This window comes from Dama dama, chromosome 15, assembly GCF_033118175.1.
Source record: "Dama dama isolate Ldn47 chromosome 15, ASM3311817v1, whole genome shotgun sequence".
Classification (NCBI taxonomy): Eukaryota; Metazoa; Chordata; class Mammalia; order Artiodactyla; family Cervidae; genus Dama; species Dama dama.
This window is the reverse complement of record NC_083695.1, coordinates 63,328,133-63,345,229: the sequence shown is the minus strand read 5'-3', so window position 1 is coordinate 63,345,229 and position 17,097 is coordinate 63,328,133. Positions and strand designations below refer to the sequence as shown.

Below are 17,097 nucleotides of genomic sequence, written 5' to 3'. Positions count from 1 at the left end.
ACATTGATTTACACATATCGACCCATCCTTGCATCACTGAAATTAACCCACCTTGTTCATAGTCTATGGCCCTTTTACTGTATTCTTCAATTTAGTCTGCTAATATTTTGTTGAGGATTTATGCATCTGTGTTTATCAAGCCTATTGGCCTGTAATTTTCATTTTTTTGTAATGTTCTTCTCTGGTTGTGATAGCAAAGTAATGTTGACCTTGCAAAATAAATTTGGAAGCATTCCTTCCTCTTGTATTTTTTGGAAGAGTTTGAGAAAAGTTGGTATTCATTTATCTTTAAATGTTGTATTTGGTAGAATTCATTATCAAAACTATCTGTGTGCTGTGCTTAGTTTCTCAGTCGTGTCTGACTCTTTGTGACCCATGGACTGTATCCAACTGGGCTTCTCTGTCCATGGGGATTCTCCAGGCATGAATACTGGAGTGTATTGTAATGCCTTTCTCCAGGGGATCTCCCCAACCCAGAGATTGAACCCAGGTCTCCCCCATTGCAGGCCAACTCTTTACTGTCTGAGCCACCAGGAAAACCCAAAACTATCTGGTCCTGCATTTTGTTTGTTAGGAGTTTATGACTACCAACGCAATCTCCTTACTAGTTATTGCCGTGTTCAAGTTTTCTGTTTGTTCATGATTCTGTCTTAATAGTTTGCATGTTTTTAAGAATTTATCTATTTTTTTCAGGTTGTCCAATTTGTTCATGTAGTGTTGTTAATTATCATCTGTCATCATCCTGTGTATTCTGTGGTATCAATTTTAATGTTTCCTCTTTTATTCCTGATTTTGTTTATTTGAGTTGTACCTCTTTTTTTTTCTTGGTGAATCTAAAGGTTTGCCAACTTTGCTTATCATTAAAAAAAATACAGGTCTTATTCAATATTTTCTATTGTCTTATTGGCCTCTCTCTCTCTCTCTCTTTTCCACTCTTTGTTATTTCCTTTCTACTAATTTTGACCTTTGGTTTTTATTCTTTTTCTAATTCTTTGAGGTGTCAAGTTAGGTTTTTTGTTTGAGATCTTTCTTATTTCTTGATGTAGGCATTTATCACTATGAACTTTTAAAAAATTTATTTAACTGGATGCTAATTACTTTATAATATTGTAGTGGTTTTTGCCATACATTGACATGAATCAGCCATGGGTGTACATGTGTTCCCCATCCTGACCCTTCCTCCCACCTCCCTCCCCATCCCATCCCTCAGGGTCATCCCAGTGCAGCAGCCCTGAGCACTCTGTCTCATGCATCGAACCTGGACTGGTGATCTGTTTCACATATGATGATATACATGTTTCAATACTATTCTCTCAAATCATCTCACCCTCGCCTTCTCCCATAGAGTCCAACAGTCTGTTCTTTACATCTGTGTCTCTTTTGCTATCTTGCATATAGGGTCATGGTTGCCATCTTTCTAAACTCCATATATATGCATAAATACACTGTACTGATGTTTTTCTTTCTGGCTTACTTTGCTCTGTATAATAGGCTCCAGTTTCATCCACCTCATTAGAACTGATTCAAATGTATTCTTATTAATGGCTGAGTAATATTCCATTGTGTATATGTACCACAGCTTTCTTATCCATTCATCTACCGATGGACATCTAGGTTGCTTCCATGTCCTGGATATTATAAACAGTGCTGTGATGAACATTGGGGCACATGTGTCTCTTTCAATTCTGATTTCCTTGGTGTGTATGCCCAGCAGTGGGATTGCTGGGTCATATGGCAGTTTTAGTTCCAGTTTCTTAAGGAATCTCCACACTGCTCTCCATAGTGTCTGTATTAGTTTGCATTCCCATCAAAAGTGTAAGAGGGTTCCCTTTTCTCCACATCCTCTCCACCATTTATTGCTTGTAGACTTTTGGACAGCAGCCATCCTGACTGGCATGAGATAGTACCTCACTGTGATTTTTTTGATTTGCCTTTCTCTGATAATGAGTGATGTTGAACATCTTTTCATGTGTTTGTTAGCCATCTGTATGTCTTCTTTGGAGAAATGTCTGTTTAGTTCTTCGGCCCATTTTTTGATTGGGTCGCTTATTTTTCTGGAATTGAGCTGCAGGAGTTGCTTGTATATTTTTGATATGAATTCTTTGTCAGTTGCTTCATTTGCTATTATTTTCTCCCATTCTGAAGGCTGTCTTTTCACCTTGCTTATAGTTTCCTTTGTTGTTCAAAAGCTTTTAAGTTTAATTAGGTCCCATTTGTTTATTTTTGCTTTTATTTCCAATACACAGGGAGGTGGGTCATAGAGGATCCTGCTTTGATTTATGTTGGAAAGTGTTTTGCCTATGTTTTCCTCTAAGAGTTTTATAGTTTTTGGTCTTACGTTTAGATCTTTAATCCATTTTGAGTTTATTTTTGTGTATGGTGTTAGAAAGTGTTCTAGTTTCATTCTTTTACAAGTGGTTGACCAGTTTTCCCAGCACCACTTGTTAAACAGAGTGTCTTTTTTCCATTGTATATCCTTGCCTCCTTTGTCGAAGATAAGGTGTCCATAGGTTTGTGGATTTATCTCTGGGCTTTCTATTCTGTTCCATTGATCTATATTTCTGTCTTTGTGCCAGTACCATACTGTCTTAATGACTGTGGCTTTGTAGTATAGTCTGAAGTCAGGCAGGTTGATTCCTCCAGCTCCATTCTTCTTTCTCAAGATTACTTTGGCTATTCGAGGCTTTTTGTATTTCCACACAAATTGTGAAATTATTTGTTCTAGTTCTGTGAAGAATACCGTTGGTAGCTTGATAGGGATTGCATTGAATCTATAGATTGCTATGGGTAGTATACTCATTTTCAGTATATTGATTCTTCCAATCCCTGGACATGGTGAGAATGGGCACCCTTGTCTTGTTCCTGACTTTAGGGGAAATGCTTTCAATTTTTCACCATTGAGGATAACTTTTGCTGTGGGTTTATCATATATGGCTTTTATTAGGTTGAGGTATGTTCCTTTTGTTCCTGCTTTCTGGAGGGTGTTTTTTTTTTTTTTTATTTTTATCATAAATGGACGTTGAATTTTGTCAAAGGCTTTCTCTGCCTATATTGAGATAATCATATAGTTTTTATCTTTCAATTTGTTAATGTGCTGTATTACATTGATTGATTTGTGGATATTGAAGAATCCTTGAGTCCCTGGGACAAAGCCCACTTGGTCATGATGTATGATCTTTTTAATATGTTGTTGGATTCTGTTTGCTAGAATTTTGTTAAGGATTTTTGCATCTATGTTCATCAGTGATATTGGCTGTAGGTTTCTTTTTTTGTGGCATCTTTGTCAGGTTTTGGTATGAGGGTGATGGTGGCCTCATAGAATGAGTTTGGAACTTTACCTTCCTCTGCAACTTTCAGGAAGAGTTTGAGTATGATAGGTGTTAGCTCTTCTCTAAATTTTTGGTAGGATTCAGCTGTGAAGCCATCTGGTCCTGGGCTTTAGTTTGCTGGGAGATTTCTGATTACAGTATTGATTTCCGTGCTTATGATGGGTCTATTAAGACTTTCTGTTTCTTCCTGGTTCAGGTTTGAAAGTTATACTCTTCTAAGAATTTGTCCGTTTCTTCCAAGTTGCCCATTTTATTGGCATATAGTTGCTGATAGTAGTCTCTTATGGTCCTTTGTATTTCTGTGTTCTCTGTTGTGATTTCTCCATTTTCATTTCTAATTTTGTTGATTTGATTCTTCTCCCTTTGTTTCTTGATGAGTCTGGCAAATGGTTTGTCTATTTTATTTATCTTCTCAAAGAACCAGCTTTCGGCTTTGTTGATTTTTGCTATGGTCTCTTTTGTTTCTTTTGCATTTATCTCTGCCCTAATTTTTAAGATTTCTTTCCTTCTACTAACCCTGGGGTTCTTCATTTCTTCCTTTTCTAGTTGCTTTAGGTGTAGAATTAGGTTATTTATTTGACTTTTTTCTTGTTTCTTGAGGTAAGCCTGTATTGCTATGAACCTTCCTCTTAGTTCTGCTTTTATAGTGTCCCATAGGTTTTGGGTTGTGTTTTCATTTGCATTTGTTTCTATGCATATTTTGCTTTCTTTTAAAATTTCTTCTATGATTTGTTAGTTATTCAGAAGTGTGTTTTTTAGGCTCCATATGTTGGAATTTTTAATAGTCCCCCCCCCCTTGTAGTTTACTTCTAATCTTAATGCATTGTGATCAGAAAAGATGGTTGGAATGATTTCAATTTTTTTGAATTTACCAAGGCTAGATATATGGCCCAGGATGTGATCTATCCTGGAGAAGGTTCCGTGTGCACTTGAGAAAAAGGTGAAATTGATTGTTTTGGGGTGAAATGTCTTATAGATATCAATTAGGTCTAACTGGTCCATTGTATCATTTAAAGTTTGTGTTTCCTTGCTAATTTTCTGTTTAGTTGATCTATCCAAGGTGTGAGTGGGGTATTAAAGTCTCCCACTATTATTGTGTTACTGCTAATTTCCCCTTTCATACTTGTTAGCATTTGCCTTACATATTTCAGTGCTTCTATGTTGGATGCATATATAATTGTTATATCTTCTTGTATTGATCCTTTGATCATTATGCAGTGTCTTTCTTTGTCTCTTTACATAACCTTTATTTCAAAGTCTATTTTATCTGATATAAGTATTGCCACTCCTGCTTTCTTTGGGTCTCCATTTGCGTGAAATATCTTTTTCTAGCCCTTCACTTTCAGTCTGTATGTGTCCCTTGTTTTGAGGTGTTTCTCTTGTAGACAGCATATATAGGGGTCTTGTTTTTGTATCCATTCAGCCAGTCTTTGTCTTTTGGTTGGGGCATTCAACCCATTTACATTTGAGGTAATTATTGATAAGTATGATCCCATTGCCATGTACTTTGTTGTTTTGGGTTCAAGTTTATGTGCCTTTTCTCTGTTTCCTGTCTAGAGAAGATCTTTTAGCATTTGTTGAAGCGCTGATTTGGTGGTGCTGAATTCTCTGAGCTTTTTGTTGTCTGTGAAGTTTTTGATTTCTCCTTCATATTTGAATGAGATCCTTGCTGGGTACAGTAATCTGGGTTTTAGGTTTTTCTGTTTCATCACTTTAAGTATGTCCTGCCATTCCCTTCTGGCCTGAAGTGTTTCTATTGAAAGATCAGCAGTTATCCTTATGGGAATCCCCTTGTGTGTTATTTGTTGCTTTTCCCTTGCTGCTACTAATATTTGTTCTTTGTGTTTGATCTTTGTTAATTTGATTAATGTGTATCTTGGGGTGTTTTGCCTTGGGTTTATCCTGTTTCGGACTCCATGGATTTCTTGGCACCATTCTATCTTCCACCTCACTTATCTTATCTTCTGCCTCTGTTATTCTACTGTTGGTTCCCTCCAGAATGTTTTTTTTTTTTATCTCATTTATTGCATTATTCATTACTGATTGACTCTTTTTTATTTCTTTAGGTCCTTGTTAAACATTTCTTGCATCTTCTCAATCCTTGTCTCCAGGTTATTTATCTATAACTCCATTTTGTTTTTAAGATTTTTGGATCATTTTTAGTATCATCTTTCTAAATTCTTTTTCAGGTAGACTCCCTATCTCCTCCTCTTTTGTGTGGTTTGGTGGACATTTATCATGTTCCTTTACCTGCTGAGTATTTCTCTGCCTTTTCATCTTGTTTAGCTTGCTGTGTTTGTGGTGGCCTTTCTGTATTCTGGCAGTTTGTGGTTCCTCTTTATTGTGGAGGTTCCTCCCTGTGGGTGGGGATGGGCAAGTGGCTTGTCAAGGTTTCCTAGTTAGGGATGCTTGTGTTGGTGTTCTGGTGGGTGGAGCTGGATTTCTTCTCTTTGGAGTGCAATGAAGTGTCCAGTAGTGAGTTTTGAGATGTCTATGGGTTTGCTGTGACTTTGGGGAGCCTGTATATTGAAGCTCAGGGTTATGTTCCTGCGTTGCTGGAGAATTTGTGTGATATGTCTTGCTCTGGAACTTATTGGTTCTTTGGTGGAGCTTGGTTTCAGTGTAGGTATGGAGGCTTTTGGATGAGCTCTTATTGATTAATGTTTCCAGAAGTCAGGAGTTCACTGGTGTTCTCAGGTTTGAGATTTAAGCCTTTTTTCTCTGGTTTTCAGTCTTATTCTTGCAGTAGCCTCAAGACTTCTCTATCCATACAGCACCAAAGATAAAACATCTAGGTTAATGGAAAAAAGATTCTCCACAGTGAGGGACACCTAGAAAGGTTCGCTGAGTTACATGGAAAAGAGAGGAGGGAGGAGCGAGATAAAGGTGACCAGGAGGAGAAGAGGGGGAATAAAAAAGGGAGAGAGCAATCTAGCCAGTAATCAAATACCTATGTGCTCTCCATAGCCTGGAACACCCCTAGAGGTTCACGAAGTTACATAGAGGAGAGAAGAAGGAGGAAGGAGATAGAGGTGGCCAGGAGGAGGGGGGGGGGGGTCAAAAGGAGAGAGACAGATCTAGCCAGTATTCAGTTCCCTAAGTGTTCACCACAGCCTAGAATACCCAAAGAGATTCACAGAGTTGGGTAGAGAAGAGAAGGGGGAGGGAGGAGATAGAGGTGACTTGGGAGAAAAAGGAGAGTCAACAGGTGGAGAGGGCAATCAAGCCAGTAATCACACCCCTAAGTAAAAATGAGTACTGAAGATTTGATTCTTAAAGGTCCAAATCGATAACTAATACCAAAAAGCAAAGATTAAAAATCTAGAATAGACATTAGACTCTCAAAAGTACAATATTAAAAAAACAAAACACAATCACAAAAATTATTAAAATATATATGAAATTTACTTTAAAAATAAGGTCTTTTTTTGAATGAATGGTTATAAAAGTGAAAATTAAAGCAGTAATAAAGGACTTAAAAATTAAAAAATCTAAAAATGATAATAGTAAAAATATATCTAGGAATTTCTCTGGAGCTGTTGAGGGCTGTGTGGGGTCAGTTCAGTTTCAGATAGTTCCTTGTTCCAGCTTATACTTCTCAAGGTCTATAGACCCCTTCCAATGTAGTTGCTGCCAAAAACAGGGTTTAATCTGTTGCACCTGTCACTTCCAAAGAGGTTCCCTCTGTTTATTTTGGCTTCTTCTGTTTTCAAGTCTCTTCAATGTCTAATATCAGCCCTGACACAAGGGGGCAAAGGTGGTCATTAATTTAGGCTCACTTGTTCAGTCATGCTGTGGGGAGGGAGGAACACTGCAAACAAATATCACTGGCGTGTGTGGGGAGTGCTCACAGTGTCGGGGACACACTGGGTTTGCCCCCGCTCAGGGTGTGTGTGCTTTCCCAGTCTACACAGCTCAAGCTCCAGGTTGCTCTGCAGGGGAACTGTGTAAAGCGGGCCCTGGATGGCGTGCACTTCCCAGGTCTAAGCCGCTCAGATACAGATTCTTGGGTACTCCATAAAGGCGCAGACTCAGTTGGGCCTGCGTTTTGTGCCCTTCCCGGGTCTGAGCAGCTCAGGTGACCAGGTGCCTGGCGAGCGCACTCCCCTCAGGTGGGGCGGTGTGTCTTATCACTTCCCCAGTCCTGGCTGCTTGGTTTCCAGGGTGCGCAGCGGGAGCCATCTCAGGTGTGCTGAGTGTCTCCTCTGGGGAACTGATCTCTGGCTGTGACCCTCCCGGTGGATGTCAACCATCCAGGATCCCAGGAAGACTTGGTTAGTAACTGGGAGCCTGCTCACAGTTTTGTAGAAGATGCTTTCTCTGGGGCCGAGATTGCCAGTTTCTGGCTCTGGCTGTCGCCCGCCTGCCTCTCTGCCTCCAGCGGGGGATAGGCCGGTCTGCAGCTGGCTAGCTCTCCTCTGGTACTCGCTTAGTCCTTTGTTAGGTGAGCAGGCTGGCAGTGCCTTACCTTAGAGCTTTTCATAGGAAAGTTCTCACTCTCTCTTTTTTTTCTCTCTCTCTGGCTATCCCACTGTTTGGGTGGCTATCTCATGTTAGCTCCCTCAGATTGTCCTCAGGGAATTCAGGCCTGGTCCCTACCCTAAGCAATGCCACCCGCACCTCCCTGTTCAGCCCCCACTTGCTGGTGGTGGACTCTAGCATCTGGGCTACTTCTCTGCTGTGAGTTGCTATCAGGCGCATAATCTGTAGGTTTTATTTATTTATTTATTTTTCCTCCCAGTTATGTTGCCCTCTGAGATTCCAAAACTCCCCACAGACCCACTGGTGAGAGGGTTTCCTGGTGTTTGGAAACTTCTCCTCTTTCATGACTCCCTCCAGGGATGGGTCTCCATCCCTAACTCTTTTGTCTCTCTTTTAATCTTTTATATTTTGTCCTACCTACTTTCAAAGATAATGGGCTGCCTTTTTGGGTGTCTGGTGTCCTCTGCCAGCATTCAGAAGTTGTTTTGTGGAACTTGCTGAGCGATCAAATGATCTTTTGATGAATTTGTGGGGAGAAAGTGGTCTCCCCGTCCTATTCCTTCACCATCTTAGGACCTCTCCTCACTATGAACTTTCATCTTAGAACTTCTTTTCCTGAATCTCATGAGTTTTGATATGCTGTGCTTACATTTTTGTTTGTCTCAATGTACTTTTTGATTCTCTTCTGATTTGTTCTTTGGATCATTGATTATTCAATAGCACATTGTTTAATCTCCACATCTTTGTGAATTTTCCAGTTTTCTTCTTATAATTGATTTCTTGATTTATACTATTTTGGTTGGAAAAGATACTTGATATGATTCCAATCTTCTTAATTTATTAATACCTTTTTTGTATCCTATCATATGATCTATCCTGGAGAATCTTTCATCTGTGCTTAGAAGAACATGCTCTGTTGCTTTTGGATGGAGTCTTCCTTATATGTCTGTTAAGTGCATTCTGACTTTTAAGTGGGAATGCCTAGTTCATTAAAATTTAATATAATTATCAATAGGTGTTTTATGTCTATAAATCTATCATTTTTGATCCACTTGTTCACTCAGTTTATATTACACTCTTCCTCCTTCATTGTTTTATTATTCTTGGAATAATTATATATTTAAATAATCACTTTTGTTTGTCCTCCTTTATATTCCATTATTTCTCCTTTTCTTCCTTCTTCTGGAATAGTTTAAGTTTTTGTGTTATTGTAAATTTCTATTCACATCAAACTATTTTTTTTAGTGGTTTCTCTTGAGATCACAGTGCTTTTGCATGTGTTAAGTTGCTTATGCGACCTTATGGGCTGTAGCCTGCCAGGCTTCTCTGTCCATGGAATTCTCCAGGCAAGAATACCAGAGTGGATTGCCCTCCTTCATTGCAATCCATGCCCTCCTCCAGGAGATCTTCCTGACCCGGTGACTGAACCCATGTCTTCTGTGTCTCCTGCATTGGCAGGCAGGTTCTTTACCACTAGTACCACCTGGGAAACCCCTGAGGTTACAATTTGCATCCTTAAATATTTACAGTCTTAAAATTAATAGTATTAAATTTTGTTTAAAATACAAAAACACTACAGTTGTATATGGCTATTTAACTTGCTCCACTTCCTTTATGCTAAAGTTATCACATGTATATTTTTTATATTATGAACATACTATTAATGTTATAAATTTTGCTTTAAAGCAAGGTTGGCAAACTTTTTGTAAAGGGCATGGAAATGCTAAACAACTTACCTATGGTCATAAACCTTAATTTGAGAGAGAAATACTTGATTGATGATAAAAACTAAGCTTCAAATCATTATGTACTATATCTCTGAGTTTGTGAAAACCTTACTAGAACTCAGAAATTCCTTCCTGTTTCCACAGCGTATGCAACAATTACATTGAAAAAACATAGCAGTAAGAGGGATACTTGTCCGTTTCTCATCTTAGAGGGAAACTGAATAGTTTTCAAGAATATGGCCAATCAGGTCATATTTGAAGAGGATCCTATATACAGTTCCAAAGAGAATGAACTGGATTTTTAGTGACATCAGCACTTTTAAACAATGCTCCAATTTATTTGTTAAGAACAAAGCACCTGCCTTAGTTTTCTGAAGAGCAAGTGCTGTTGGTAGGCTACAAGCTGAAGATGATTAGCCTTGGAATCACTTAACAATGCCCTGGACTGCCACTTTGATTTATATGATTGAATAATAAATCATTTATATGATTTATATGGCATCATATGACTTAAGACCTGTTAGGCTTGGTCATTCATTTGTTCTTTGACATGGAGAGAATAAAATATGTTTTATTTTGTGCCTCAGCCACCTCATTTATAAAATAAAAGGATTAGATAAGGCATTTTTTCAAACTCCATGACTTTCTTTATAATCTAGTTATTGTGTTTCTCTTTATCTCAGGGCACAGTCATATTAACATCTCTGACTTCTGTCCTGCACGATGATAAGGAGTTTCCCAACCCAGGGCAGTTTGATCCTGGTCACTTCCTGGATGAGAGTGGCAACTTTAAGAAGACTGACCACTTCATGGCTTTTTCAGCAGGCAAGCATGATTCATTTTTGTCTGTACATCAGAGGTCAAATGAGAGGAGGAAGGGCTTTGTATGGAGGCAACTCTGAGCTGGACAAATTGTCATTTTCATGAGGCCAGAGGCACCACTCCCAAGGTGCAGATAATTTCTGATTGGATTGGAGGCTGCACTCACTGAGTTCTGCCTTCTCACCTGATAATCTTAAGAGCTCCTCATAGAAGTCTAGTTCCACAGACTTTTCTCCCCTGTCCAGAGATGCCATTTACTCAATAAATTCTCTGAGGACTTTATATGTAGTAGATCCATGCTCACTCAGATCCAGGGATAGAAATGTGAATAAGGGACAGCTCTCCTCTAAGAAAGAGGAATGCAAGTTAACAGGTGATGATACTCCAGAGAGACAAGTACTATTCAAAAGGCTTCTGTGGAAACCTAGAGAGAGGAGCTCCTGAATTTTACATTTTTGGGGTGGGGCAGAGGACAGAGTAGTTGAAGCAAAAGAGAAATTTTCTTGCAGGAAGAAATATTTTAGTATCTTCCTTTAATTTGGGGAGGACCTTGAAAGAAAGAGGCAAGGTACTCAAAAAGTTTCATTAAAGGCAGTTTAATGAAGAGACTGTTTTCAGAGGTGTGGACATTATTAAGTGAAGTAGCAAGAAGTGGTCAAGTACTCAGGGATGAGCATCAGCAGGACAATGTTGCTATCCTGTGTCGGAAGGACTGGGAGAAGGAGGGTGTTGCTGGAACCCAAGCAGATCTTTAGCAAAGAGAGAATGGATGCCTCAGCAGGAGATGGGTCGATAGATTGGAGAATACAGCCACTGCTGAAACTGGCCTGACAGGCTGGGACTGAGGGAGGGCATAGTCTAACCTTCTCAATGTCTAATCCTCTGAGTTTATTCACAGTGAAGAAGGGAACTAACTACTGGGGTTATGCAGTCCATAGAAATCAACTTCCTAAACACACAGTAGGTGTAAAAGAAAAATAAACACAGTATGGATCTGGAAAGACGGAGAATGGAGAGTGTTCAGCACAGTCTGAAGGAGAAGGGTAGAAAGTAGAGGGTGAAGGGCCTTTTCTACAGAAGGAATTGAAATAGGGATAGAAATAGGAGGTTTACTCCTCATTGAACATCCAGGAAAACAGGTTTCAAGGAACCCTTGATGCTTGGTCCCAAAATTATGAACAATGCCCAGAATTTGACCTCAAAACTAGACCCTGCTAATCTTTTCCTTATCTACTTCCTGAATTTTGGGTCCATTGTTTCATAACAAACTGGCTTAAGATTTCTGCCCAGTTTATGGGATTTGTAGGATTGCTTTGTCTTGGCACTGTAGTATCATTACAAGACCTAAGGCTTTACTTTGTTGTTGCTGTTCAGTTGCTAAGTCGTGTTTGACTCTTTGCAACCCCATGAATGGCAGCACACCAGGCCCTCTGTCCTCCACTGTCTCCTGGAATTTGCTCAAATTCATGTCCATTGAGTTGGTGATACTATCTAACCATCTCATCCTCTGTCACATCCCTTCTCTTTTTGCCTTTACTTTATGAGCTTATATTCCAATGTGTGGGACACAGGAATAATTATAATTTCATGTGAAACATTTTGTATTAGAAGTATGTATGAGTCTTGTGGAAAACCAGCAAGAGAGTGAATTATATCCCCCTGAATAGATCAAAGAAGTTTGTATAGAGCAAGTGACACCTGTGGTGGTTCTAGAAGGATGTAGAGAATCTCAGCAGGAGGAGTTGAGGGAACCAATGTTTCAGTTGGAGGAATGACTGGATACTCATAACACTTGAAATAGCTAGTGTGTCTGGGGATTAGAGAATGGTTAATAATATTTGTGTTGAGTTTGTGACATTTCTTTTTATACTTGGCAACGGTAAGCTCTTGAAATATTGTTAGAAACAGAGACATGACAAGGTCAAGATTAGTTTTAGGAATCCAGATGAGGAGAAATAAATCTGTTGTTGAGTCTTAAATTGGAAGTAGATGGAAAAATATAGTGTGTAGCTCATGTTATTTGGGATGGGTGAGTGTGTGTGTAGAAAGATATTATTGGCAAGCCTCAGGAAAGTGATCCTGACATGGGTATACAGAACAGATTTATTCTAATAGAGAATGTACACTGAAATATGTTCTGAGGAAATGAAGCAAACCAGATTTTGGTGTAAATAGAAGCCATAGGTTAATTTGTCTTTTATTAACTTGTTTGTTTATGTATTTACTCATTCCATATTTATTTATGCTTCCCTTTGTGATATGTTAGAAATAGAATTGAACAACTATTTAATTTATGTGTCATTTTTAGGAAAAAGAGTTTGTGCTGGAGAAGGCCTGGCCCGCATGGAGCTGTTTTTACTCCTGGTCAGCATTTTACAGCATTTTACGTTGAAACCTGTGGTTGATCCAAAGCACATTGATATTGCACCAAGTTTCAAAGGGATAGTCTCTATTCCACCCGTCTGTGAGATGTGTTTCATTCCAGTCTGAAGAAAGGGCTGACTGCCAGGTTGCAGAGTGAGCCTCTCCAGTTCCATCTACACAAGCTGATGCTCTCTGTCCTGGCTGTTAGCCATTGTCTGCCTCTCCCTTACCTTTAGCAGTGACATTCTTGAGGCATGCCTCTTCTAATTTTCTTTAAGATTCAGTTCAAGTCTTTTTGCATGAAATACAACAGTTTTGTCTCCAATAATTTTTTAAAAAAATTACAGTCCTGAGATCTTAAGCTACATCCCATTTATTGTGTATACTAAATGGATGGCACCTTATAAATGTTGTATTTTACTAAAAATTAAAGTTGGCAATTATCCCATGTGCTAAAATTTTTAAAAATGCACTCATCTCTTACTCCTATTTCTCTCTCTAGGGGAATGATCTCTTGATAGTTTGGATGTATAATTTTGCTTTTTCCCAATGTTATTAAAATATAATGTGTTTGATGGGTATGTTTGTGTATATATGCATATACATGCAAAGGAAATCAGGTAAAGATGACTCCAGTTAGAGGGAGTAGTATGAGATAAAACTTGAATTTATTAGTCTTTCCAGAGATGTTCTTCCTCTTTCCCTAAGTGATTAAACACACACACACACACACACACACACACACACACACACACAGAGACATACAGATATATAAAAGCAAAGAAGAGGGGAAGGTAATTAATATACATGTGGGTTATATTTGAGAAAGAGAAATCTATCTACACAGAGAAATCTATGTGTGTGTTTACTGTTTGTGTGTGTACATATTACTTATAGCTACGGTTTTTTGGTGACATTAAATAATAGCATAAGATTGATATTTTCACAAGCAATGTAAGTTAATGTATCTCATAATACTATGTTAATAGCTATAATAATTTTTAAAAATTATCTTCCTATTCAAAGATATTTCTATTATTTTTGAAATCTTGTTAATATAAAAATGTTATTATTAGTACATGCATATATCTTTTATTATTCCTTTAATGCCTCTTCAGGATAGTTTCTTAGAAGTAGTGTGGCTGCACATATATATTCACTTTAATTTTTCATGATACAGAAACATAATGCCCTAAAGATTATATATCTGCTTACTTTAATAAAAAAAATTTTTTTTTTGGCCATGCTCCCTGACATTTGGGATCTTGATTTCCTGACCAGGCATGGAAACCATACCCTATGCAGTGGAAGGGAGGTCTTAACCACTGGACCTCCAGGGAAGTCCTTCTCTTTTCTGTCATGACTGTAACAGAAGGACTATTTGATCAAACCTGTACATGTACTGAGGATTGAATTCTTTGGTAGATTTAATAGTTTTTAGTTACCTTTCAAATAGAAATATCATCATCTGCAGATAATATTTTATTGCAATGACTAGAAATTTCTTGATATAATATATATATTTATGTCTGTATTTCCCTGACTCATCACACAGACACACACAGACCATACACAAACACGTATGTATGTGTGTGTGTGTGTGTGTGTGTGTGTGTGTGTGTATTTGTCAGCATGCGAGAGTGATCAAAATTGTGACAATTTCTGGGGACAAGAGAGCAGAGGGAATGGGAAGTCCATGTTAGGAAGCCTCTTATTTGATGTGATGTTACCTTTGAGGTGATTATTGATTTGAAATCAAGAGGTTAGAGTCTTAAAGGATGACTAAGGTGTCACATGGGAACTTTAGGACTCCTCCAAATCTTGTAGATTCTGAAGGCTGTCAGAAAAAAAGATGGACCAAGTAAACATTTCAACTTCAGTTGAAGCTTGAAGGTTATGAAGAAGATCTGCAACTAAGGAATAAGATTAGCCTGAAGTTGAAGAATACTTATAAGACCAGAGTCCTTCTTTACATAATTTCAGTCATTGATTAAATGCTTGTTGGAACATATTTTTCCCTGTAGAAAACTAATGTCATTCAGAGCCCTGGATTGCATTATTTGATGTACAATGTGTAGCACAGACACACACATGCACACAAACTTACCTGAAAAAAACATGATCTTCTCAATAAACATACAAAAATTAATAAAGTTTAATACTTGTATAGGGTAAACACTCAGCAAATTGAGAGAAAAATGGGACTTCTTTAATTCTGAAAAATGGGACTTCTTTAATTCTGAAAAAGGGCATCTCCAAATCCTAGATAATATTTAAATTCATGGTGAAATACTGAACCCTTTCCCCATAAATTTGAAAAAAGCTGCTTCTATTCAATGTTAGACTGAAGAAACTATGTAGAGTAATGATTTCTATAGGTCTTCTCAGGTGACTCAAGTGGTAAAGAACTCACCTGCCAATCTAGGAGTTGTAAGAGATGCGAGTTTGATCTCTGTATCGAGAAGCTCCCCTGGAGGATGGCACAGTCACCCACTCCAGTATTCCCCAGTATTCTGGAGAGTCCCATGGACAGAGGAACCTGGCAGGCTACAGTCCACAGGTTTGCACAGAGTTAGACACGACTGAAGAGACTTGGCATGCATGCACTCACACAATGACTTCTATAGTAATTTTGTCCAACATAAAACAGTGAGAGCACAGGCAAAAATTGTCAGAACAACTTTTTTAGAACTATGGACATTATACAAAGACTTACAGGAATCTGTATTGTGTTCATTTTTTTTTTTAAGTGGGAAAATATCAGTAAGAATAGTGAGGTTTGTGGTATTTTCACTTGCCTCATTCCCTTCCCCATCACTCCAGCCTTGATGTAGCCTTGAAAAGCTACAGGACATAGGTGAAAAGTAGTGGCCTAACAGCCACTGGATGGGGCTTTCCTGGTGGTTCAGACAGTAAAGAATCTGCCTGCAATGTGGGAAAACCCAGGTTTGATCCTTGCTTTGGGAAGATCCTCTGGAGAAGGAAATGGTTACCCACTAGTATTCTTGCCTGGAGAATTCCATGGACAGAGGAGCATGGCAGGCTACAGTCCATGGGGTCGCAAAGAGTCAGACACAACTGAGTGACTAACAGACACTGGAGGAGGCAGAATGGAGCTTACACTCCTTCAAAATTCTGTTCCCAGAGATCATTATTATGTTTCCTTCCTGTGGTCATCCTGGAAGATCCTACATTTAGGATTGATCTGACTCTGCTCTCGCCTAATATTACGTACAGTATGGAGATGTGCTAAGTCACATCTAACTCTTTTGCAACCTCATGGACTGTAGCCCACCAGGCTCTTCTGTCCATGGAATTTTCCAGGCAAGAATACTGGAGTGGGTTGCCATTCCCTTCTCTAGGGGATCTTCCCGACCCAGGGATCAAATCTGAGTCTCCTGCATTGGCAGGTGGATTCTTCATTACTGAGCCACCAGGGAAGCTGCCTAGTATTGGGTTGGCCTCCCAAAAAACTGGGATGAACTTTTCGGCCAGCCAAATGTGAACAGTATTTTCCCTAGGGCATTTGTCAAAAATAATCAGGGGCAATTTTTAAGCACTAAAGATGCCTGACACTGTAGATAACAGCTGGAGAAATCAATACACTAACCAAAAAGCTTAAAAGGAAAAACTGAGGAATGAGATATTCATCAACACTTTGAAAAACTGATGTATTCCTGAGACATTTGTTGTTCAGTTGCTAAGTCATATCTGACTCTTTGTAACTCCATGTACTGCAGCACACCAGGCTTGCCTGTCTTTTACTGTCTCCCAGAGTTTGCTCAAATTCATGTCCATTGAGTCAATGATGCCATCCAACCACCTCATCCTCTGTTACCCTCTTCTCCTTTTGCCTTCAATCTCTCCTAGCATTAGAGTCTTTTCCAGTGACTCAGCTCTTCACATTAGGTGGCCAAAGTGTTGGAACTTCAGATTCAGCATCATCCTTCCAAATAATATTCAGGATTAATTTCCTTTAGGATTGACTGGTTTGATCTCCTTGCGGTCCAAGAGAATCTCAAGAGTCTTCTCTAGCGCCACAATTCAAAAGCATCAATTCTTCGGTGCTCAGCCATCTTTATGGTCCAACTCTCACATCTATACCTCACTACTGAAAAAGCCATAGCTTTGACTATACGAAAAGGTATAGTGATGGAAGGTAAAGGTAAGGTAAAGGAAGGTAAAGGAAAAGGTAAAGTGATATCTCTGCTTTTTAATATGCTGTCTACGTTTGTCATAGTTTTTCTTCCAAGGAGCAGCATCTTTTAATTTCATTGGAAGTCCACAAATGCTCAGAAAAGATCAAAAGAAAACCATAAGCTGTCATCTCTGGCAAACCTGGACGCTCTGTGTAAGAAGGGAGTGAAGGATAA

The 17,097-nt window shown here is 38.8% G+C and overlaps 2 protein-coding genes across 6 annotated transcripts in view; one reads left to right on the top strand and one right to left on the bottom strand.

Moving 5' to 3' along the window:
- The window catches only part of LOC133070274 (cytochrome P450 2C31), a 35,660-nt gene extending 22,288 nt beyond the window's left edge, over positions 1-13,372 (top strand). For all 3 annotated transcript variants that reach the window (XM_061162236.1, XM_061162238.1, XM_061162237.1), the window contains 2 exons: positions 10,222-10,363; positions 12,669-13,372. In XM_061162236.1, coding sequence (XP_061018219.1) covers positions 10,222-10,363; positions 12,669-12,850 — 324 coding nt within the window. In that variant the 3' untranslated portion in view covers positions 12,851-13,372. The remainder of the gene's footprint in view (positions 1-10,221; positions 10,364-12,668) is intronic.
- The window catches only part of LOC133070273 (cytochrome P450 2C18-like), a 94,896-nt gene that overhangs the window by 2,455 nt on the left and 75,344 nt on the right, over positions 1-17,097 (bottom strand). The window contains exon 9 of one of the 3 annotated variants that reach the window (XM_061162232.1): positions 14,771-15,271. The exons of the other annotated variants lie outside the window; for them this stretch is intronic. Within the exon in view, the coding sequence (XP_061018215.1) occupies positions 15,146-15,271 (126 nt within the window). The 3' untranslated portion in view covers positions 14,771-15,145. Of the gene's footprint in view, positions 1-14,770; positions 15,272-17,097 lie in introns of those variants that run through there. 3 annotated transcript variants of the gene reach the window in all.